The 24,039-nt window shown below is 38.7% G+C and overlaps 1 protein-coding gene across 1 annotated transcript in view; it reads left to right on the top strand.

Moving 5' to 3' along the window:
* Window positions 1-6,396: 6,396 nt before the first annotated feature.
* NLK (nemo like kinase) overlaps window positions 6,397-24,039 on the top strand; it is a 176,496-nt gene continuing 158,853 nt past the window's right edge. The window contains exon 1 of the mRNA XM_053569285.1: window positions 6,397-8,140. Coding sequence (XP_053425260.1) covers window positions 7,683-8,140 — 458 coding nt within the window. The 5' untranslated portion in view covers window positions 6,397-7,682. The remainder of the gene's footprint in view (window positions 8,141-24,039) is intronic.

The following is a 24,039-nucleotide window of genomic DNA, read 5'->3' as shown; positions in this document are numbered from 1 at the left end:
GTTTTGTGTATGGTTCATTATTGCCCTTTTGATGAAAAGTGTGATGTATATAGAGTCCAAGCCAATAATAGATCCAAGGCCCATATAACATGATGCAACATCCCTCATTGTACTGTTATGTCCAATGCGTGTGAGTTATAGTTTATTAAAGTTGAAGAAGTTCCAAGTAGGCTTGGTGCCTGTAGCACAGTGGTTACAGCACCAGCTGTATGCACCGAGGCTGGCGGGTTCAAACCCAGCCTGGGCCAGCTAAAACAACAGTAACAACTATAACAAAAAAGAAAAAAATAGCCGGGTATTGGGGTGGGTGCCTGTAGTCCCAGCCTTGGGAGGCTGAGGCAAGAGAATCACAACCCCAAGAGTTTGAGGTTGCTGTGAGCTGTGACACCACAGCACTCTACCAAGGGTGACATAGTGAGACTCTGTCTCAAAAAAGAAAAAAGTCAAGTAATAAAGGACAACTACAATTATTAAGCATAATGATTTTGTAATATATTAAAAAAATGTTAATACTAACATGAAGATAAAATGTTCATCACATTTATCAGGGAAGAAGGAAAGTTTTCAGCCCAAGATTGGGCCAGGGCTAAAGTTTGGTCCTTGAATTTGGAGCTGGGATGAATATCCCACTCAGCAATTGACAGATGGAGAGGGGTAAGATGAGGCCAGGGACCTCAGATAAATGCAAAGAGAACTCTCACGGAGATCAGAGGCTGTACTGTTAAGATGGGTGGAGGCCCAGTTGTGGGAGAAGAAGGCCCAGGCAGTATATGAACTTTGCCTGGTCTCACCCAGTCCCCAGGTGGCTGCCATCTTCCGTCTCTATTTTAGTTGCTATTGACTCCCTGAGTGATTCTTCTACTGTCTTGTTTGGCTTCTCTTGCCCTGCTTTCACATGGCTCTCCTAGACATGCCCTTTGTCCTACAGCTCTACCAGATGCCTCCAAGATTTGCAGCCTTGCTCACTCACACTCTCTCCAAGCCTGCAGCTTTACTTGGGCATTGAAAGCTTTATGTCTTTCACAAGGTTGACAGAGGGCCTAAAGGGACTCAGGAAAATGGATGAAGGGAAATAGGAGAAGTATTTTACAATTTACTAGGAATTTTTTTTTTTTTTGAGACAGAGTCTCACTACATTACCCTTGGTAGAATGCCTGGCGTCACAGCTCACAGCTACCTCCAGCTCTTGGGCTTAAGCGATTCTCTAGCCTTAGCCTCCCAAGTAGCTGGGACTACAGGCGCCCACCACAACATCCAGCTACTTTTTGGTTGTAGTTATCATTGCTGTTTGGCAGGCCCAGTCTGGATTCGAACCCGCCAGCTCCAGTGTATGTGGCTGGCGCCCAAGTTGCTGAACTACAGGCGCCAAGCCAATTTACCAGGATTTAAATAACACATCTCATCTCTCCAACCAATTCCCCAAACACAAAATGGAGATACCAGGAAAACATTAACCAGTAAGCAATGCACCGAAGCAAGGAAGGAAAGTACCTATATGAGTGGCTACTCTGTGCCAGGCATTGTGCTAGATGTTTCATATAGTAATATGTGACCTTATTTAATTCTCTCACTATTAATACTTTCTATTTCAAAATAGGTGTTACGACTCCCATTACATAGATGAGGATACTGAAACTCAAAAACATCAAGTGTCCATAGCATCACTTCCTCTGCCATGTCTTCCAAGAATGTAGCGTGCACTGTGGAGCTCGCCAGTCCCAGCTTTGTCACTCACTAGCTCTGTGAGGTTTGCTAAGTTACCTTGCCTTCCTGAGTCTCCTTCTTCTTGCAAAATAGGATATAATGATGATTTATCACATGAGATGACATGTGTGGAGCACCCAGTACTGTTATATGTGAGTTGCTCCCTTTGCAGTCCTTTAATCTCCCTGGGCTTGGCCCAACTTCTCCAAAGTCTCTGCAGACAATTCAGGGGGTGAGGCAGTTCTTGGAAGAAAGGGAAGATTACCTCCCACTTCCTGCATATTATATTCCTACTTATGCATTCTGATGTCCTGCTTGCTTTTTTAGGCTCTAAGTGCTATCCTGCTGACTCACTTCCGACTTCTCGTTCATCATGCTCAGCTCCTGAAAATGGAACGGGATGGAAAAAGCCGGAAATTGTACTGTCTGGTAATGTGTTTAAAGGCACAGCCACCCCACGTGGATGGAATGCTGGGAACATGAACTGAGCTGTGCCCAAAATGTGTTTCTCAGCTGACTCTTGGGACACTTTGCCTTAGATTATAATACCTGTACTAATAATGACCATCCCACTTATAGCCACTGATGGGGAGCTAGCCAGCAGGCCCGGGGCTCTGTGCTTTCCATGGATTGTCTCTTTGAATCATTACAACTGCAGAAGTGAGGGAATGCCTCCTATTTTAGGAACAAGGAAGTTCACATCAAGATAGGTTAAGGAACTTGCCTAAGTTTACAGAGCTAGTGAGGGGCAGAGCTAGGACTCAAACCCATGTGCTGTTTAATATGAAGCTATTAGCCACATGTGGTTAATGAATGCTTGAGATGTGGCTAGTGTGACAGAGGAAATTGAATTTTTAATTCAATCGTATGTAAATGCAAAATACATACCAGATTTCAAAGACTTAGTATCAAATACGTATGTATAGTATCTTTTTTATATTGATTACATGTTAAAATGAAAGTATTATATATATATTGAATTAAAGACAATATATCAAAATGATTCTACCAGTTTCTTTTAACCCAAAATTTCATATATGGCTGTCATATTTTTCTAGCACAGCACTGATCTAAACCACAAACATTACCTGATTACTAGACCAACGACTTCCCAATTTTTAGAAAAAAAATTTTGAGCACAACTCCTCAGTTTGTAAATTTTTATTTATTTATAAATTATATACATGTACTCTACTCTGTTTATTGTGTACATTATAAAGTGCTGACAAAAATGGATATTTCACAAAGATAAAAAAAAACAAATAGAATGAATTGTACTAATTTCTTCCAGGAGCCTAACTAAACACTTTATATAACCCCTAGAGTGTGCACACAACATTTTGGAAATTCCAGCTTCAGCCAGCGTTAGAACCCCCGGGTGCAGAGACTTTAGTATAGAGGGTTCTTGACTTTCTTTTTTTTTTTTGGAGACAGAGCCTCAAGCTGTCACCCTGGGTAGAGTGCTGTAGCATTACAGCTCACAGCAACCTCCAGCTCCTGGGCTCAAGCAATTCTCTTTGCCTCTGCCTCCCAAGTAGCTGGGACTACAGGCACCTGCCACAATGCCCGGCTATTTTTTGGTTGCAGCCATCATTGTTTGATGGGCCAGGCTGGATTGGAACCCGCCAGCTCAGGTGTATGTGGCTGGCGCCTTAGCCGCTTGAGCCATAGGTGGTGAGCCAGGGTTCTTGAATTTGATTTATGATTTTTTGACTTTGTGATGATGCAAAAATGATACATATTCTGCAGAAACTACTTTGAGTATATCCACACAACCATTCTATTTTTAAAGTATAATATTCAACAAGTTATATGAGATATTCAATACTTTATAAATCAGATTTTGTGTTATATGATTTTGCCCAGTTGCAGGCTAATGTAAGTACACTGAGAATATTAAGGTTGCCTAAGCTATGATATTCAGTAGGTCAGGTATATTAAATGCATTTTCGACTTATGATATTTTTGATTAACAATAGGTTTATACAGATCCAAACACCATCATGAGTAAAGGAGCATCTGAACGTATATCTCCCCTCCCATGTAGATGAAGTTAGCACCATGACTAGATTTTATTGGTGCTCAATAAATGTTTGTGAAAGGAATAAATAACATAATGTGCAATCGTTTTTCTGGTGGTGTAGATTAATTTATTCATCACTTTCTATGTGTTAGTACTATACTAAGTGCTGAAAAATAAATAAACTTTGAGACTAAGCCCCTTTCTTCTTTCTAAGTTAATGCTTCGCAAACTTCAGTGTGTGTAAGAATCCTGGCAGGGGTCCTCAAACTGCGGCCTGCGGGCCACATAAGGTGTGATTGTATTTGTTCCCGTTTTGCTTTTTTACTTCAAAATAAGATATGTGCAGTGTGCATAGGAATTTGTTCATAGTTTTTTTTTAAACTATAGTCCGGCCCTCCAACAGTCGGAGGGACAGTGAGCTGGCCCCCTGTTTAAAAAGTTTGAGGACGCCTGATAGAGGGCTTATTAAACAGACTCCTTCTCCCCTCAAACTCATTCTAATTCATTAGGTTTGGGGTAGCTCCAGATAAGTTGCACGTCTAAGAAGCTTCCAGGAAACTAAGCTTTGGAGGAGATTAATGTGCACTGGAAAATTGGAAAGGGATCCCAAATATTATGTGAGAGTGAGGATAGAAGAGAATCAACACGTATTGAAATTTTACTATTTGCCAAGCAGTTTAAATACATCACCTCATTTAATCCTCATATTAACCTGAAGAGGCACATATTACTATATAAGTTGAAGCAATTGAGACTGAGAAAGGTTAAATTGCCTAAGGTAAATGCACTCAGTGACTCACAATGATCTGTAATATCTTCTCATTTTTCAGGTACTGTCCTAGGAACTAGGCATTTTGAGCAAGACTTAAAATACAGAGTTCTCAGGGTCGCAAGGGAAGCAGTGCCATGAAGACATGTAAGAGAAACCCATACTCTAGAACGGAGCTGATGAGAGCTCTCAAGAAAAAAAGTGAAATTTACACAAAGATCTGAAGAATGAATTAGAGGAGGGAAGGGTGGATGAAAAGTGTTTTGGGCTGAAAATATGCATGAAGGTTTAGAGGCAACAAAGTATTCAAGGAATTGCTAGAAGTTGAGAATGTCTGAAGTGTAGCAAGTGGAGATGAGAGGTTAAACCAGGAATCCTCAAACTTTTTAAACAGGGGGCCAATTCACTGTCCCTCAGACCATTGGAAGGCCAGACTATAGTTAAAAAAAAAACAAAAACTATGAACAAATTCCTATGCACACTGCACGTATCTTATTTTGAAGTAAAAAACAAAACGGAAACAAATACAATTCACACAGCTTCATGTGGCCTGCGGGCCGCAGTTTGGGGACGCCAGGTAAACTCTTAAAGGTAGGCAGGAACCAGATCTGCCAGGCTATTTAGGCTTATTGACTTTATTCAAGGGCAGGGGCATGGTCAGACTTGTATTTTTATAAGTTTGCTATGCCCTCAGCATAGAGTAGATTAAAGGAGAGCTAGCCTGTAGGCATAGAGGTTCATTAAAAATGCTAGTGGTGTAAATTTGGGTAATGCTGTGGTGATTGGGAAGAAGTGGGAATGGAGGGTGTTTAAAAGTGTTTAAGATTTGATGATTGATTGGAAGGGGAAGAGTAGACAGGCAAATGAGGAATCAAAGATGACAGTACACAGTTTTAGTAGGGATGAGGTTCTGTAAGTTTATTATTTCACATTTTATTTTATTTTATCTTTTTTTTTTGAGATAGAGTCTCACTATGTTGCCCTCCTTACAGTGCTGTGGTATCACAGCTCACAGCAACCTCAAACTCTTGGGCTTAAGAGATTCTCTTGCCTAAGCCTCCCAAGTAGTTGGGACTACAGGTGCCCCCCACAACTCCTGACTATTTCTGGAGACCGGGTCTTGTTCTTGCTGCAGCTAGTCTTGAACCCGTGAGCTCGAAAATTACTCTTCCTTTCGCCAAGACCAGGACTAACTACGAAGGACCAGCTCTGAAATGCCAGTCTACTGAGTTTCTTCTGTGACTGTCTTCTTTTTGAATAACCTTGGACCTTGAGTTTCTAAACCTTGACATTCCTTTTTTCTCTTCTTATTTTTCCACACTTTTAAGTATTAAAAGGGATAGTACATAGCTCCCTCCTATCAACGGACCAGAGATGATTTGGACTCCACCTTCTTGTCTAGGTCCCGCCCACTTTAAGACCACACCCCTTTCATTTGGCCCCGCCTCTTGAAGAGGTCGTCTCCGATATGAGAGCGAATTCTCCATAATCCTGCCCTATAGGGCATCTGGGGGGCGGGACCTAGCGCAATCCTCTTTTCCATTTGTTAAGTCATATGTCTATCTGGCCCCAGTTCCAGCCCTCTTCGTCTTCAACCCGAGGATTGGTTACTCTGTTCTTTGTTTCCGGCTCATGATTGGTTCTTTTATTACGCCCCTCTCTTCCAGTTTTTTGCAGGCGGGATTAGCACGCAGCTTCCTGCTCTTGCCAAAAAAAATAAATAAATAAAAGAAGAAAAAGAAAAGAGGAGAGAGGCGAAAGAAAAATGTCACGAAGATCTTTGGTTTTTAATTGGCTTTCAACCTTGTCGGTCAGGCTAAATTCTGCCTTTTGATTGGTCTTTCTGTCTGCCCATCCTGGTTAGGGGGCGGGATTTCCCCAGGAGACCCTCACCTGGTTGCCACTGGCCGAATAGTGCGCCTGTCTGAAGCTCTCGGCCCAGGATTGGAGGCGGACGCGGACAGGTGGGCGTGGATTGGCTAGTGCAGCCGGTCAGTGTGAGGCGGGGGCGGGGCCTCGGCGGCTGGTTGCGCGTGTCCGCCGCTGGCTCCGCTCTATCCGGCTTTGCTAGGGGAGGTGAGTCCGGCCGCGGCGGCACCGGCGGCTGAGGAGGCGGCGGCCGAGGAGAAAGCGGCCGCGGCGGCTAAGGAGAAAGCAGCCGCAGGGACTGAAGCCGGGTGGGGGGGAGGGGGGGAGACGGAGCAGCCTTGAGCCCTGCGGGGGCCGTCGCGCGGGGGGACCCACCCGCTCTCCCCCCCAACCCTTCTCAGCAGAGCAGCCGGCGGCGGGGGCAGGAGTCAGCCCGCTTCCGACCGTACCCCTCCCGCCTCCCGGGGCTCCTATTCCTTGGCCCCGGGACCTTAACCTTCTCCCGGGGCGGTTCCCTCTGGGCGTCCGAGTACTGCCCACTCCTCTTTCATTCCTCCTTGCACCTCCTTACCTTCACTTTTGCCCGGCTTATCTTTCTCCTCTCTGTCCTGCCCGTCGCCTCCTCTCCTCACTCCACCTCCTTCCCTGACTCCTTCTGCCAAGGAAAGTTTGGTACCCCCTGCCCCCCAACCCCCCAATCAGGTCAACCTGACTAGGAGTAGGGGGAGATGTAGGAAGGCCTGAGAGTTAGAGGGAGGGAGCTGGAAGCTGTTTTCCCTGAATATTTCCCTTCATCTTTTCTATTTAGGTGGTTGAAATTTTTAAAAATTGTGTTTTTGAGGAGGTGGTAGGTGTTTAGAAAAGGATGTGGGAATGGAAGGGGTAGATGAGTCAACCCTCTTACAAGATTCCAAGGGTGGTGTGTTACCTGATCCTTTTCGTGTGTGGAGTTCAGGGGGTCGGGAGGTTTGGCCTTTATTCCCACATTCAAAGTTGGCACCTCCCCCAAATTAAGAATGGAGTTTTAGTACCCATTTGTGGTAGGAATCCTGGGGGGAAGGGGTCCTTTTTTCCTTTTTCTTTTCTTTTTTGTTTTTCTTTTTTCCCCCTTTTTTGGCAACCTACACCCTTTCCACACACGCTCACCCCAAAATTAAACACCAAGATCCTCTGACTTGTTTGGGATTAACTGATGAAGACATAAAGCCAGTTACGCTCTATGTTTTTTGAGGTGGAGTGAGTGGTTTTTCTTCATTTTTAAATGGCCAAATGACAGCTTGACCCAGTTTGCTTTCCAATCAAAGGGCATTTTTTTGAATGTCTCTTTGTGGCACAAGAGCCAATGCAAAAATGATGGCGGCTTACAATGGCGGTACATCTGCAGCAGCAGCAGGTCACCACCACCACCACCATCACCACCTTCCACACCTCCCTCCTCCTCACCTTCACCACCACCACCATCCCCAACACCATCTTCACCCAGGGTCGGCTGCTGCTGTACACCCTGTACAGCAGCATACCTCTTCGGCAGCTGCCGCAGCCGCAGCAGCGGCTGCAGCTGCAGCCATGTTAAACCCTGGGCAACAACAGCCATATTTCCCATCACCGGCACCGGGTCAGGCTCCTGGACCAGCTGCAGCAGCCCCAGCTCAGGTACAGGCTGCCGCAGCTGCTACAGTTAAGGCGCACCATCATCAGCACTCGCATCATCCACAACAGCAGCTGGATATTGAGCCGGATAGACCTATTGGATATGGAGCCTTTGGTGTTGTCTGGTGAGTATCAAAAGAAACACACAACTTCTCATGGTTTCTCCTCATGATTGTGATTGGGTGAGTCATCCCTGATGGTCTTCTTCATGTTGACCAAAGTGGAGCAAGCTTCTCAACTCAACTGTGGGAAGCCACCCTCACATGGTAAAGAGGCCTAATGAGTTGGCTGTCTAGCCCTATGTCAGATTTTGATGGAGCACCCTCTCATGAGTAACACACGTTTGCTGTCTACCAAACTTTCCTGTCCAGAACCTGAGCAAGCCACTGAATGTAGGATCAATGGATGAATGCATGAAATACTAAACTCTGACAAAAACCTTGGTCATCGCTCATCTGTTTTCATTTGGTTTGGATCAGTTGCGTGGTTGCATTAAATGTCAATGACTGACCCAGCCTTGATTCCTTTATTGTAGTCTTGTCATTAGTATATACTATGCATAACTACTTTCCTATTCTTTCTGTCTTTTTGCTCCTTATTTTGTGATCTTGGTCTTCAGAAGAATGGCCGGGCTCATAGCTTGAGTGGTTTATTTTAAATCATAAAGCTACAGTTGGGAAGCATGTAGCTTTAGCCTTTTGATAAGAATTCATTAAATATAGCATCACACATGAGTACCACAAATGAGGTTAGTAGACTAGCTATGCAGTGGCCCACATTTGGTGTAATGTTTTAGTGTCATTTAGTGCCTCTTAAGTTACTGCTATCCTTTGGTCAGTTGCTATAGTAGGAAGTATACTTTTTAAGCAAATGAAACTGCTTTACTTTTGCTAGGATATTTTGAAAAGTCTAAGGTCTTCTTAAATGTAACACTTTGGTTTATTTATCCTTTTAGGAAGATTAGTAGTTTACTACAGAATATATTTATTTCTATCAAAACTGAATGAACTGAGTTTCTCCCCCCCCCCCAAGGATTAAGAATTTTGGTGTGGATAGATGAATTGATATTTTCAGTGCATCCAAAAATAGATTCTTGTTAATGTCTAGAAGAGCCCTCATTACCACGGGAAAATGAACCCTTGGAACTAGCCTGGTAAATATCTCCTTTTGTCATTGGTATAAATTAATATGAATATCGTTTTTGCTTTATAATCGGTCATCTTTGTATTTTGGATTTTATAAGCTAGGCTAATAAGTGATCTGATCCGTCAAACAAACAAACGAACAAACTGATAGGATCCTGTGTTTTCTCAGCTAGTCTTCAAGGAGGTTGCTGCTACAGTGGTCCTTTTTCCAAAGTGTGTGAGATTCCAGGTGGGAAAGAGTAGCTGGTAATGGTGCCTCTCAGTCACTCTCCTCAGGAACCTGCTGGTTCCTGGCTTCCTTTCTTCTCTTCCATAGCCTATCCTCAGAGATTTCACTGTGAACTTCCAATCCTTGCCTAACCCTTGAGGATTTCCAGGCTTCTGCTGGGGTATAGGGTGGGAGTGGGGCAGCGGCTCTGGAGGCAGACTAGGAAAAGGTTGTTCCTTTAAATTTTGTCATTGATTTACTAACTTTTAGGATTTGGATTTTCTAAGATCTGAATGCTTGCTTTCTTTTTAGTGCTTTGTATACAGTACTGAGAACTAGGGATACTGAAAAGGACATGGGTTGCAGCATTCTTGAATAGATTCTAAAGGCCTTATTCACTTACATTTCTATCAAAATATGACGTGCTTTATAGAAGTTTTAACTTTGCTTTGATGGTAAAAGGAAAAAAATTTTTTTAAGGGAGGGAGGCAGTAAAGAACTGAAGTGCTGAAACATACCACATGGCAAACAGTCTGCTAGTGAGTTCTATGAATCATTGCTATCTGAAAATCCAAATGTGTTTGATTTGAATTCATTGTAGAGTCTACCACCTATGAAGTTTGTCCTATGTGTTTGCAGTACTCCTTTGTGCATCATCTTGTTTCATGTTTGCCTTGTCTCACTGACTACGTTTGTAAGCCCCCTGAGGGTAAGGTCTGTCTCCGGTAGTACTTTTTTTTCTCCACAGCACCTAGACAGTGCAGTAGCATCTTTACTGCTTGGTTAATTGATGTTACAGACAGATCCTGCTTTGTTTTGCCTTAAACCACAGAAATTTATTTCTCACAGTTCAGTAGGCTGTAAATCCAAGATCAAAGTGCAGATTTGATTTTCTTCTGAGTCTCTCTCTCTGGCTTGTAGATGGCTACCTCACTATGTCCTCATAATGGTTCAATTCTTTGTTTCTTCAGCCAAGTTTTTTAGTTAGCTGTATTGGGTGTTTTATCAGCTTTTACAGGTGAAATACAATTGGGTATGAAAAAGAGAAGAGCTCCAGGTGTATGTTTAGTATGCAAATACTTTTCTATTTTTATATTTACATATCCATGACTTGCTGTCTGAATTGTTCATTATATTTGAAATTTGTCTGCTGTGTGACCTAAGATTATTAAAACTAGAGATTTGAAAACCAGAGTGAATTGCAGTATTGTGATACCCAAGCTAAAGATATTAGTTAGGTTTTTTTACTTTTTAACTAACTGAAACAGAATTTTATTTGTAATTTTAGAATGCATCTTATGAATCTGAAACTACTATTTTCTAAAATAATTACAATGAAACATCAAAATATTTTCCTAGTGATACATCACTTGATTCAAAGCACCATATAACCACCTGGATAATATAAGATTCACTTAGGTTCAAACATATATTCATTTAATGAATTTTGCAAGTATTCTGGGATAGCATATGACAAGGAACTATATCTGCCTCCATTTCTTTTTCTAGATGTGCACTCAGTGGTACTAACTGATGGCTAAAACAGCAGCATGTAATTTTGAGGGAGATTGTTGTTCCATGGAGACAAGAAGAGATACTTCAAGAAGAGATACTTGAAGAAGTGATACAGCATTTTACCCGATTTATCACTGAGTAGTTTAGTCTACCTGACTTATCTTTTTGCTAAATTTAACTAGTGGAATAACTTATCAGTATTGGACAATTGTGTAAGAATAGTGAATTACCCATTAGTTTGCTGGTAAAGATGGTACTTTGACAGTTCAATTAAGGTTTCATTAACAACTGTCGGCTTTGTTTTATCTCAAAGTAAGAGTTCCATTTTACCTGGTAATGTGATTGTGGGGTAGCCTGAGATACATTCATTTCCATTGATAGAATGTTGTTCATGGGTTATCAAGACATCATGTATAATTTGACTTTCTTTATGAGACGTCACAGCTTCCAAACTTCCAAATGGACAATTTCATAACGGAAAAACAAAATACAAAAGAACCCACTAACAGTGACCTTAGTCATTTGGTGAGGGTAACATAAATCTAATATTTTGTCTGCAGTTCACATTTGCCAGAGGAAAATGCTATGCTTAAAGATCTGACACTTTGGGACAAAGAGTAAGGGCTCATGAAGTGTACAGTTTCGAGAGTTGGAGGAAGTTGACCACATGAGAGTAGTGGTTTGAAGACTACTAAACCCAGACAGTTTCTGACAATTGACAACCTTAAAATATCATAGATTGAATTAATGGGGTGCATATTGGCACTTTGATAAAACCGAGTCTGTGAAAAGTGTCTGCTTTATAAAATTAGTGTTTTGGTTCTCTGATTAATTAAAAGATCAAAGATCCTGGGATTCATTTGGTCCTTTGCCTTTGTACTCTAAGTAAAGTTGGAGGGCTTTGAATTTTATTATCCTGATACTTTCAGCAGGTTATTTATACAAGTATTTGTCTTTCAAAACTTGAGCATCATTGTAGTGGTCCTTACTAGCTCTTATGATCATAATAAATTATTTGACATCTCTGTTCCTCATCTATAAAATGGGGCTAATAATAGTACTTATTTCAGTATTGGTGTAGTAAATGAGGTAATTCTTGCATATCAGTGAGTACATAATCTAGCATACAGTAAGCATCTATAAATGTTAGCAGTTTATTGTAGTTATTGTTTTTTTTTTTTTTCTTTTTTTTTATTGTTGGGGATTCATTGAGGGTACAATAAGCCAGTTACACTGATTGCAATTGTTAGGTAAAGTCCCTCTATTGTAGTTATTGTTAATGGAAAAATCAAGCTGTTGTGTTCATGCATGGAAGTATCTTCATAGATTGTCAGATTTATCAGGTAAAATCAACATGGAGACTATTTTTGGATGAATGACTTTAAATACCATAGGTGTCCCCTTGGTTGTGTTATATGCTAGAGAGATTTAAAAAAGGTTAAATTTAGAGCCAAGGGAAAAATATTCTGTCCTGTTTTCTCAATTACTTAAAAACAAAATAATGCATATGTTTGTATGGACTTGCTTGGTGGGTGTTCCAGTCCGATCATCTGCACTGTTTTGGAAAGTATTGTGGATTTTGAAACACTTGGAAGGAAATTAATTTTTTCTTCATAAAATGTAACAAATAAAGAACATCCGTATTGTCAAAGTTCATCTTTAGTGGAAATTCATTTTACTTGTATTTGGATGAAAAAATGTGAATTGCTAAAGAAGATCCCAGTGAGGTAGAGGAATTGTGTGTGATTTAACAAAAGTTAATTCAGTTTAAACTCTCATAGATGGCAGAAATGTCTCACTTGTTCATCTTATAAAAATTAGAGGCATTTTTTTTTCCTGTGGTCCTCTTACTCCACAAATAGCAAACTATAATTTGGAAAAATGGAGAATGCTTTTGCGATATATTTGGGGAAAATCCTGGATTAAGTTGCATCAGAGAAAGTAGTATACTAAAGTGTATTTTGTTATAAACTGTGTTTTACAGGTTAAGAATCTGTAGTATTGAGAAGTTTCTCCACTATCAGCCAAGATTAACAGCCACAGCTGGATTCGTTGGGGGTTCTGCTTCGTGAAAAGAGCTTTGAAGAAGCAGAGCCTGCACCATAAAAAGGAAACGGTTGCTCTGCTAGACATAAAGCATCCGTGTGAAACTAGAAATGTAGAAATCTATATTGTTAATTTTAACTACACATGAACTTACTTTTAGAAACTGCAGGATCATAAAGTAGAGAAAACAAAGAGAGAGAATAAAATGATACTGAATTATAGTGTGTAACATTGAAAGTTACTTTGTATTTAGGCTCCTGATTAAAGATTATCCAAAAGATTATCTAAATCTTTTTAGATTTGGATATTTGGATAACTAAAGATTATCCAAAATATGTTTGAAACAAAAATTACTAAAAAAAAAAAAAAAAAGTGCAAAACCGGGTGGTGCCTGTGGCTCAGAGGAGAAGGGTGCTGGCCCCATATGCCTGAGGTGGCGGGTTCAAACCCAACCCCAGCCAAAAACTGCAAAAAAAAAGGCAAAACCACAACAAAAGAAACTTGTTTTATTCTTGGGGAGAAATTTTATGTTGTACTATTGAATGTCAGTTTAGAAAAAAAGGCAATTTTTTATTAAAACAAAAGACATTTTAGAATAAATTAAAATAATACTGTTCCTTAAAATTAAATGCCATCTTTTTAACCATCAGCATGATGGGGATGTGTCGTGAAAGAGAAAAGGGTCAGATAGTTCCCTTTCATATGCTATATCAGAATAATGAATATTTGTAAAATATGTAAACTGAATATATATTTGAATCTAAATTCTGGGTTTTCACCCAGATAGCACAGGCAGCGACAGAAATGTTCCTTGATATACAAAGTCCTCTAATGGAGCACTGGGATATTTCATTATCTTCTCAACTTGGACTGTCAGGGTTTTCCCTGTCTTCTATATTGTATAATTGAGTGGCTATTCTTGGTGGTTATTATGAGATTTGTTGATATCCTAGCAATTCAAAAATCAATTGTTCATATACTACGTGTTTCCTTAATATGCTAATTTGGTTTCATTGATAGAAATTGTCAAGGCCAAAGAAACTTTTTCATTTGTCATCACCAGTAAGTGGAAAGAAGCTGTTGGGTAGAAGAGATCCTTTCTTTATATGATTATATTTGGGTTTTAGTTATGAGTCCCTGTGTGTCCATGATACTCCAGTGAATTGTTGATTGGGTCATCTAATGCAGATCAACAATGATTTCCTAACTAAAATAGCCTGTTAGTTTGATCTGTTGTTGTTGCTTAGGGGTAACAGAAAGTGCTTGAGGCGACAGTTGTAACATTGTCAATGAGCATGTGACAAGTTTTGATAGACCTAGTTCTATCAAACTAGGTCAAGTTTTGATAGACTTAGTTGATAGACATAGTTCTAAAGTATCTGGTCAAGAAGCTTTAGAAAAATTCTGGCACTCTGGCATTATGAAAAGATGACTTATAAAGAAACTATGCTGAGATTGTACTATGATATTATTAATTAGTTGTAATGGTGTGAGTAGAGGGAATGTATTTGGGGATATCTGCCATTGACCCAGTTTTCTATCTGTGTAGTGAATTAGTTTGGCTAATTGAATCATATTTACTTTTAAACAGTGAAAGCTTTTGAAACTTTTGGAACTCAGCAGTCTATGTATTTTTATTGTCAACCTGCAATGGACAAGCACTAAATAAGGATATTTAGTTCTATAAATCATTTTGCAAGTCTCCATTAGACTTGTGCTATAATTTGTATTGTGCTTGGTATTGAAGTATAGGAACATTTAAGTCATGATCTTGCTTTGTAGGAGTTTACAGTCAGGTAGACAATATGAAAAAATAACATGTCTCTAGTCTGTAGCTTTGGTGGAGGGTTGAAACTATATTTGAAACTATTAAATACAAACTTAAGGACATATTATGTTCATTGTTCTTACAATAACTCATTTATTGTGTGTTGACTATTTGCCAGGTACTGTGTTTCATTATAGGAATTGAAGGCCATTATGATTTAGTGGGGAGGTGGATTTGTAAATGGATAATTATAATTCAGTGCCATAAAAGCAGCAATAGAATAGTCCCTGGATATTATGGGAGCATAGAAAAGGGATTTCTGTGGAAGGTATGGATGCTTCCTAGAATAGGTAATGGATTAACTGAGTTTTAAGAATGAGAGAGAGTGAACCAATGGGGAAGGGCATTCTAGATGAATGGACCCATATGCAGGAGACCCAAGACGGGACTGGAGTTGCTAAACATGTAGTAATGGAGAACGTAGGAGGTGTAAGCTAGAGCTAGATCATGAAGAGGTTGGAATGTCATGCTGAAGAGTTGAGACACTATTGATGATGGGGAAGGCACCAAAAAAAATCTTATTCTTTTTATGAATAAAGCACATATATATACAGTACATATGGAGGGAGATAATATAAATAGAAGATATAGCTGAGGTTTGTCTGAGCCTTTGGGAATGTTTGCAGTTATGGGTGGAAGAAGTTGCTGCAAGTTAAACTAAAGGTCAGTCAGGATGAAGATTATTAGGAAAATGGGAGTGCTTCTTGATGCAGATAAAAAGTACATCATTGATGACATTTGAAGGAATGATGGTGTTTGGTTTTTTTCCTCTCTAATGTGTATATAATATGTTTGATACTGAAGAACATCTAAGTATCAGATTAAAAATTATTTAAAAATTGTTAATAAAAATTCTTCCAAATCCTGAGTTTTTATTTCTAGTTTAATAAAAAAACAGAACTTGATGTTCAAGGTGCTGTTTTTTTGGGAAGATTTTTTTTTTTTTTTCCTAAATGATGTAGGTGATAGAGTACTAAACTAAATTTGTTAAGAGAGAAAGTTCTGGTCCTATCTAGCCTTGCTGCCAATTACCCTATTACCTTGGTGAAAATTACTAAACTTTCTGAGCCTGGTTTTCTCATTGATAAAGTCTTATGTTTCCTAAGATTCTATTATAAAATGGCATTAATATTTGTAAGACATAGTGCCATTATTTCTGGGAAGTAGAGTCTGCAAGTATGACAACTTTCTGTCTTCAGGACTACTAAATGGTTTAAAGGAAGAACGAGATCAATGTTACCCTGTATGATGATTTTATTTATAAAGTTTTCAAATTTGGGATCAGATTTTCAATGTGCATTTTGTGCAAGAGACTTGTTTTCCCCTGTTATTGACTTATTGATGAGCATGTGGTTCATTTGTGGAAGAGAGCCTGGCTGTATGCACATGGACAATCAATTTCTTCCTACATTTCAATTTGATATTATCATTTTCCTGATAGTACTTTACCTTTTTAGTGTTTTAGACTTACCTGCTTACTTTATTACATATTTTGTGTGATCTTAAAATTTTAAAATCTAATATTCTATTTAGTATTTTGTCTTTTTTAATTTTTTGTATTTTTATTTATTTATTTGGAGACAGAGTCTCAAGCTGTCACCCTCGGTAGACTGCTGTGGCATCACAGCTCACAGCAACCTCAAATTCTTGGGCTTAAGCAGTTCTCTTGCCTCAGCCTTCCGAGTAGCTAGGACTACAGGTACCTGCCACAACGCCTGGCTATTCTTTGGTTGCAGTTGTCATTGTTGTTCTTAGCAGGCCCAAGGCCGGGTTCGAACCTACCAGCCCCAGTGTACCCTAACCAATGAGCTATGGGTGCTGAGCATGTGTCTTCTTTAAAATTTTTGTTGTTGTTGTTAGTAATTAGGTTAAGATGATGTGGGGGCCAGCCAGTCCTTACATTAATTTACAAGTTGCTTTAACAAGTTTTTCTATTTTTCCAGGAGTCTCTTTTAAATTCAGGATTTGGGTAGAGGACTTGCTAGTTTGTATATGAGCCTCCCAGAAAACTAGCTTTGACACATTTTTAAGGCTGTAGCCGTTTAGGGCATACAGTGTATACAGAGAGAGAGAGTTCCTAAAGCCTTTTAAAAGAAGAAAGGAGCATTTTTACAGAAGTCCTTAGCAGTCCAGATCTTCAGATATTTTATGAAAGCCATGTATATAATTTTAAATTTTCTAGTAGCCATAGTAAAATATGTAAAAAATAGGTAAAATTAATTTTAGTGATATATTTTATTTAACTATGTCTAGAATATTGTCATTTCAACATGTAATCATCATAAAAATTATTGAGATTTTTCCTCCATGTTAAGTCTACAAAATCTAGTGTGTATCTTAACACACCATGTTTTAGTTTGATCTAGCCACATTTTAGGTGCTCAGTAGCCACATCTCTTTGGTTTTTATTGCACTGTACTATGTATAGTCATTTTCGAACCAGTCACTGTCAGTGGAGATGATTGCTTTTGTAAAGTAAAAGCTTACTTTTGTAGCAATTAGGCCCACTCCTGGACCTGGCTGTGGGATGGGTGAATACCAGCAGTAGAAGCTAAGAAGGCAGTCATTAATGACCATAATAATGCATTTATCTAACTTATGTCAGACACTCAAAAAACTCGACCAGCTGCGTTTCTAGAGCAAACTGCAATAATGTTCTCTGTAGAGAAGTTGTCCTGCTGGTCCTGAGTTATTTGGGGTATTTTCCTTTTCTGAGGCTTTGTTTGCCTAACTTAGCAAAAGTAAAATTGGCATCTGATCCTCACCATGTTTGCTTTTCTTCCCAATTAGAGCAGATCATCTCCTATTGATTTCTTTTCTTCTCTCTGTGTTGTGGTTTTGTTATCCACATAAGGTTCTCAGTCTTGTTTTCAGTTTTAAGCTCAGGCAGTAAAATGTCTTACAGAGGAATGAACAACACAGAACTTTTTGTTTATCCATTCCTTGACCTAAAATTCTTGTTCCAAGCTATGGAGAAAAGGTGTGGAAAGACATTTGAACAAATAAATAAAATTAGTCATTTGACCCAAATTACAGCTTTTTTTTTTTCCTGTCTGCATGGATAAAAATCATCCTTCAGTTTACATAAGTAGGTGATTTTTTTCTTACATGCTAATTTTCTTAATGTGCCATTTTGGAAATTCTGTAAGTAAATTGAAATAAGCCAGGTGACTATTTCATTGTATTGTCTCACCGGTAGAGATGTACCCAAAGGGTGCAATTATTGGGTGCTTGTCTCATTGCACATCTGAGACAGCCTGGCGCGAAGGATGTTTCCTCACTTTGTTCTCCACTTCCTTGTCTTTTCTAATTTTTTTTTAAATAGAAAACTATTGATTTTTATATTTACTTCTGCAGGGCTGAAAATTAAGTAATACAGATGAGAGGGAAATTTGAGTTTTATTAAAAGTAATAATAGAAGCCATATAAAATGGGAAGTAATGTGGGTAGATGCTGTGCAGAAAAGGGGCACATGTATACTTGGCTTGGGTTTGAATTGCCTCAGAGAATTACGTGAGAACCTTCAACCATTTTTAATTGATTGGCTTCCTCTGTGTTCATTTTCTCAGGTTCTGCGTGCATAGTAATTGGGGTTATTGTGAAGTTAACTGGGTGTGTATTATAGCCAATGTTCAAAGTAAAGATTGATGTGTATTCTTTAAAAAACTCAAACTAGTTAATTATAATCCTGTTTAGAACATTATTTTAATAAAATAGAGATTTTAGAAAGGTTGCAAAGACTCCAGAAGATTTGTGTGGACAAATAATGTCAATCAATAAAGCACCTTTCTTTATTAAACATTCCAGTATTAAACTTAGTAACTAATGTTGTTTAATTCCTCAGATATTATATTACAGTATTCACTTGGTGCTATGTATGGAGATTGAATTATATTCCCTGTAGATTTGATGTAATGGCTTGGAAAAGAATCATATATAAATATTTTTTTTAAGCTAGTAAAAGTTTGTTTGGCCTGTTGTTTTTCAGTTCAAAGAAAAGTAGTTTAGAAGAACTTTCAAAACAGAAGCATTTAATACAGTGGTTCTCAACCTTCCTAATGCTGCAGCCCTTTAATACAGTTCCTGTGGGTCGTGACCCACAGGTTGAGAACCACTGATTTAATAGAATGACCTGAGGAGGACAGCATTTAATATTGTAAAGGGACAGTGTGATTTAGTAGTAAAAATCAGTACTCTGATGCCAAGCTAACTTTAAATCCTGGCTCTGCCTCTCATTAGCTGCTAGCAAATTATTTTACTGCAGTATGCCTCCTAGTCTTCATGTGTACAATGGTGATAATAATAGATGGTAGTGAGACTGTTGTTATTATATATGCAAAACTGTGCCTACCGCTATGTAAATGTTAGCTATGGTAATTATTATTACCAGTTTAAGTGAAAAAAGTATCTCTTGAAAAGCAATCAATCTGGGAAAAGTAACCAATAGCTTTTGTATGATTATTGACAGTTATCAGGTATCTGAGTTCACTAGAGATTTTATTTCTGATTAAGTCCAACTATTTTTGAAAAATTCATTTAAATTCTAGAATGCTTTCCAAATGTAAAAATTTCATTTAGCACATAAAAGGAAGTTTTTTTCTTTCTGTTTTCTCCTCCCCATTATCAAAGTAAATAATAATGTTTATTGTAGGACACTTGAAAAATAGAGAAAAGCTGAAAGAAAAAGCAGTTGCTTATAACCTACAATTCAGAGACAACCACTAATAGCATTTTGGTATATTTATTTACAAGTGGTTTACCTAGAATGTGTGGGTGTGTTGTTTGCAATATTCTTAGAGTTGGGATCATGAGTACACTGTATATTTAAATTTTAAATCCTGTTTGTTTTCAGTAATATTGCAAAGGTAGATTTTGGCCATTTGTTTTGAGGGCTTTTTCTTTTTTTTTTTTTTTTGTAGAGACAGAGTCTCACTTTATGGCCCTCGGTAGAGTGCCATGGCCTCACACAGCTCACAGCAACCTCCAACTCCTGGGCTTAAGCCATTCTCTTGCCTCAGCCTCCCAAGTAGCTGGGACTACAGGTGCCCGCCACAACGTCCGGCTGTTTTGGTTGCAGTTTGTCCGGGGCCGGGCCTGAACCCGCCACCCTCGGCATATGGGGCCGGCGCCCTACCGACTGAGCCACATTCTCACAAGCCTATAAAGCTCCACCTTAAATTATAGTTTGAAGATACTTTTTTTGAAACAGAGTCTCATTCTGTTGCTCAGGCTAGAATGCCATGGCGTCATCCTACCTCACAGCAACCTCAAACTTCTGGGTTGAAATGATCCTTGTTCCTCAGCCTCCCAGGTAGCTGGGACTATAGATGCATGTTGGTCTCGAACTCCTGAGCTCAAGGGATCCTCCTGCCTCAGTCTCCCCACGTGCTAGTATTACAGAACCATGGTACCCAGCCTGAAGACATGTTAGAATGCATCTAGTTTAACTGCTTTATTTTATGTATGGGAAAATTGAGTCCCAGAGAAACTAAGAGATTTGTTTGAGGTCACACAGCTGGTTGGGAGCTGAGCCAGAACCTTTGCTCTTTTGCTGCTTTACCAGTAATACTTGTCCAACTTAATGCCTATTGAAAATGGAGGAAGTGTTTATATAAAAGCAAAACAAATACAAAACAAAAGCTCTATAAATGAACCAGAAATAATGTATCTGAAAAAAAAATAGATATATAGAATATTCTGTTGGTGGTTTTGTGTGTGCTAGTGACTCCCAAGTTTTCAGGTTTTAATGGAAACTACAGGGTTTTGGGAAAGGAACAATTCAGCCTTTTCATGTTATATGTAAATGTGTTGTGTATCTATTTTGAGCATATCATTCCCCCCTCCCTTATTTTTTTAAAAACTTTAAACCTTAACTGGAATAATTTGAAAGAATCGTACAATGTGTCTATAAACTGGTCTTCTTGATTCACATTTTGTGACTTTTGCATTATCTACTTTGAGGCTATTTCTACAGAACTTGCTGACATTGGGTTTCCAATAAATTTAGATGTAGAGTGTTAAGAAATTTATGGGTACTGCATCAACTCAGTGTTCCATGTATTAAGTTTTGTATGCTCTCCAACTAGAGAAGGAACTGAAGTTTTAAAACTTGTGACTGTTCTGGAATGCTATTTATTCTGCTAATACTCAAAACAAAATTCAGTGTGAATCAAATGTGTAACCGAAACATATACCAGTCAAAACTAAGCTTTAGGCAGAATAGAAATACTTCATTCTGCAAAGTTTTTCTTTTTGTGGTATTTATCTTGGGTTAAGACTTGAGGGAACATTTTCAAAATAGGAATCCTGTGATCTGGTTCTGTAGTTCTGTGACCGAGGACATGATTAAGGCTATTACATTGTTGAATCTAATTTTGTTACTTACAAAATTTTCTTTTCTTTCTTTCTTTTTTTTTTAGTAAATCACCCTATTGCAGTCACATGAGCTGATGATGCTGTGATTTGTGTCACCCAATACTCTGCTCTGTATTTTTCAGTGTCAAATAATTCCTTTGTTAAACTCATTTTCAGTAAATGAGCCATTGTTTCTCAAAGCATAATGATAACTTCTATATATAGTAAAAAACCTCAAGAAATAGATTTTAACGTCAAGTATTAGTTAATGTTTGGAAATAGTTGAAGTCATTGCTCTGTGTATATTAAGCCACAGTGTGTGTATAAAAAGGATAACTGCTGTGTTTGCTCCCTACGCCACAATATGAGATTTATATTTACTAGAAATCATGTGACAACAAGCCTTTAAAAGTGAGATTTTTTTGTTTAGATGCAGAAAGGGTGGTTCTGTTGAGGCAACCAGCTATTATATTACATATTTGGTAATGTAAACACCTAGAATGAGGTAGCTGGAGTTCAAATCTAAATGGCTTGTGACAGGAAGGGAAATACATAGCAGCAGTTACTGGTTTACTTGATGCAGTTGATATCAGGATCTGTAAATAAATGACAGATTTCTTAAAGTACCTCAGCAGGAAAGATGTTAAAATAGGGACACTACAATATTTAACTACCAGGGGTCCTCAAACTGCGGCCCGCGGGCCACATGCGGCGGTGTGATTGTATTTGTTCCCATTTTGTTTTTTTACTTCAAAATAAGATATGTGCAGTGTGCATGGGAATTTGTTCATAGTTTTTTTTTTTTTTTTTTTTTTAACTATAGTCCGGCCCTCCGACGGTCTGAGGGACAGTGAACTGGCCCCCTGTTTAAAAAGTTTGAGGACCCCTGGTAGACACTGAAGATGTAGTTACCAACATACAGCTTGTCTCTGTAGGTGGGCAAACTTTCACTAATATTTATACTTTGATTTTCTTTTCCTTTTAAAGTAGATGCCTGTCTTAGAAGATAAATCCATCTCTCTGTTTCTGTCTGTTTTTCAATGCTAATGAAAACAGATACTTATAACCATTTGTGATGCATTCTCCACCCACTGATTCCACTAAAAATGACAAGAACTTCAAAGGCTAAGGTCAGGTTTCATTTGCTTCTCTAGAGCCTAACTGCATCCCAGGTTGGGTGCTTGTTTGTTGTTGAAGTGCAAGTTTCTAGTCTGGGCTCAGTGAGGGCACCTGTAGTTTCATCTACTCGGGAGGCTGAGGCAGGAAGATTGCTTGAGCCCAGGAGTTTGGGCTGTGGTGTGCCATATTGTGCTTGTGCATAGCCATTGTACTCCAATCTGGGCAACATAGCAAGACAAAAACAAAAACAAAAACAAAAAAAGAATGAGATAAAGAAAGATCTAAAGTTAAGTTTGTATGTGATGGCTATTCTCAAAGAAGAGTACCAACACTGACTCTAGCCACTGTATAGTATTTCACGATCCCTACTTCCTCCTGCAGTGTAGGAATTGTTATGAGGGAATACTTAAGAGAGATATTTAGACAACTTCATGGTAGTGGTTTTGTTTTCTTGTATTTGGATTTCTTTTTTAAGAGTAAGAGCCCTAATCTAAAGAAAGAATGTTTAAAAGTATTCCTTTATTTTGAAAAGAAATAGTCCTTTATTTATACTGCTTTCCATAATCTGCATAAAGTGAGAATGCGGTTGAATTGTTTAGGGAAAATATCCTTTTTGATGCAGTGCTGTGATCTCATGTTAGAAAAATAATGAGAGATCCAGTTAATAGAAACTGTGTCCAAAGTCTCATCTGATACATCAGTACATACCAGAGCAGTCTGTGATGCTAGTGCAGAAGAAAAAGGATAAAATTCTAGATTCCTTATTCTGTTCTATAAACTTATGAGTGAATGGTAGCTTAGTATATGCTAGAGATCCTCTTGAAAATTAGGAGGGCAGTGCCTGTGGCTCAGCCAGTAGGGTGCTGACCCCATATACCGAGGGTGGCGGGTTCAAACCCAGCCCTGGCCAAACTGCAACGAAAAAATAGCCGGGCATTGTGGCAGGTGCCTGTAGTCCCAGCTACTCAGGAGGCTGAGGCAAGAGAATCGCCTAAGCCCAGGAGTTGGAGGTTGCTGTAAGCTGTGACGTCACGGCACTCTACCGGGGGGGTGATAAAATGAGACTTCTGTCTCTACAAAAAAAAAGAAAGAAAATTAGTGAGGAAAGAATGGCTTAATTCAGTAGTATGTTGGTATATGTTTAACAACAGGCTTTCTGAAAAATAAAAAAGCTGTAGTTTAGAGGATTTACTGATTTCTCTGGTGTAAGTACTCCCATATTGGCAACCATCCATTATATTACATATAATATAGCGCTGAAGCACTAATGTGAAGTCACTAAATGTTGAATTGGAAAAAGATATGCAGTAGCACACCATTCTGTAGTATTTTCACTATACAGATAAAGTCGGTGTTAAATAACCTTAACAGCATAAATCATAAGGTAATTAGGGAGTGATGATTTCTGATATTTACTACCTTTATTTTAAATATGATTTATTTTATTATAAGTTATATAAACTATTATATAAATAATAGTTTTTATGGCTATGATTCACAATCACGTTGTAGAATTTCAGAAAATGTTTAACAGTCTCTCATGAGCAGTATGAACCTGTTTCAGCATACCACTGGTTTATTTTATAGCTTTGTTGAGATATTTAGCTGGCAGTGGGGAGGAATGAAGTTAGATTGTGTTCATCATGGACAAAAATAAAATCTAAGTGGATTAAAGATTTTTTAAAGCCTCCCAATAAGAAAATATTGATAACTATTTTTATAATCTTTGAGGGAAAGTGCCTGTTATCTTGATGTTAAAGCAAGAAAAGAACAGCAGATTTGTCTATGAAGATATTTAACATGTGTGTT

The sequence above is a fragment of the Nycticebus coucang genome, chromosome 18 (assembly GCF_027406575.1).
Source record: "Nycticebus coucang isolate mNycCou1 chromosome 18, mNycCou1.pri, whole genome shotgun sequence".
In the NCBI taxonomy this organism is placed as follows: Eukaryota; Metazoa; Chordata; class Mammalia; order Primates; family Lorisidae; genus Nycticebus; species Nycticebus coucang.
The sequence above is the reverse complement of the archived record's forward strand: the minus strand, read 5'-3'. Positions and strand labels throughout refer to the sequence as shown.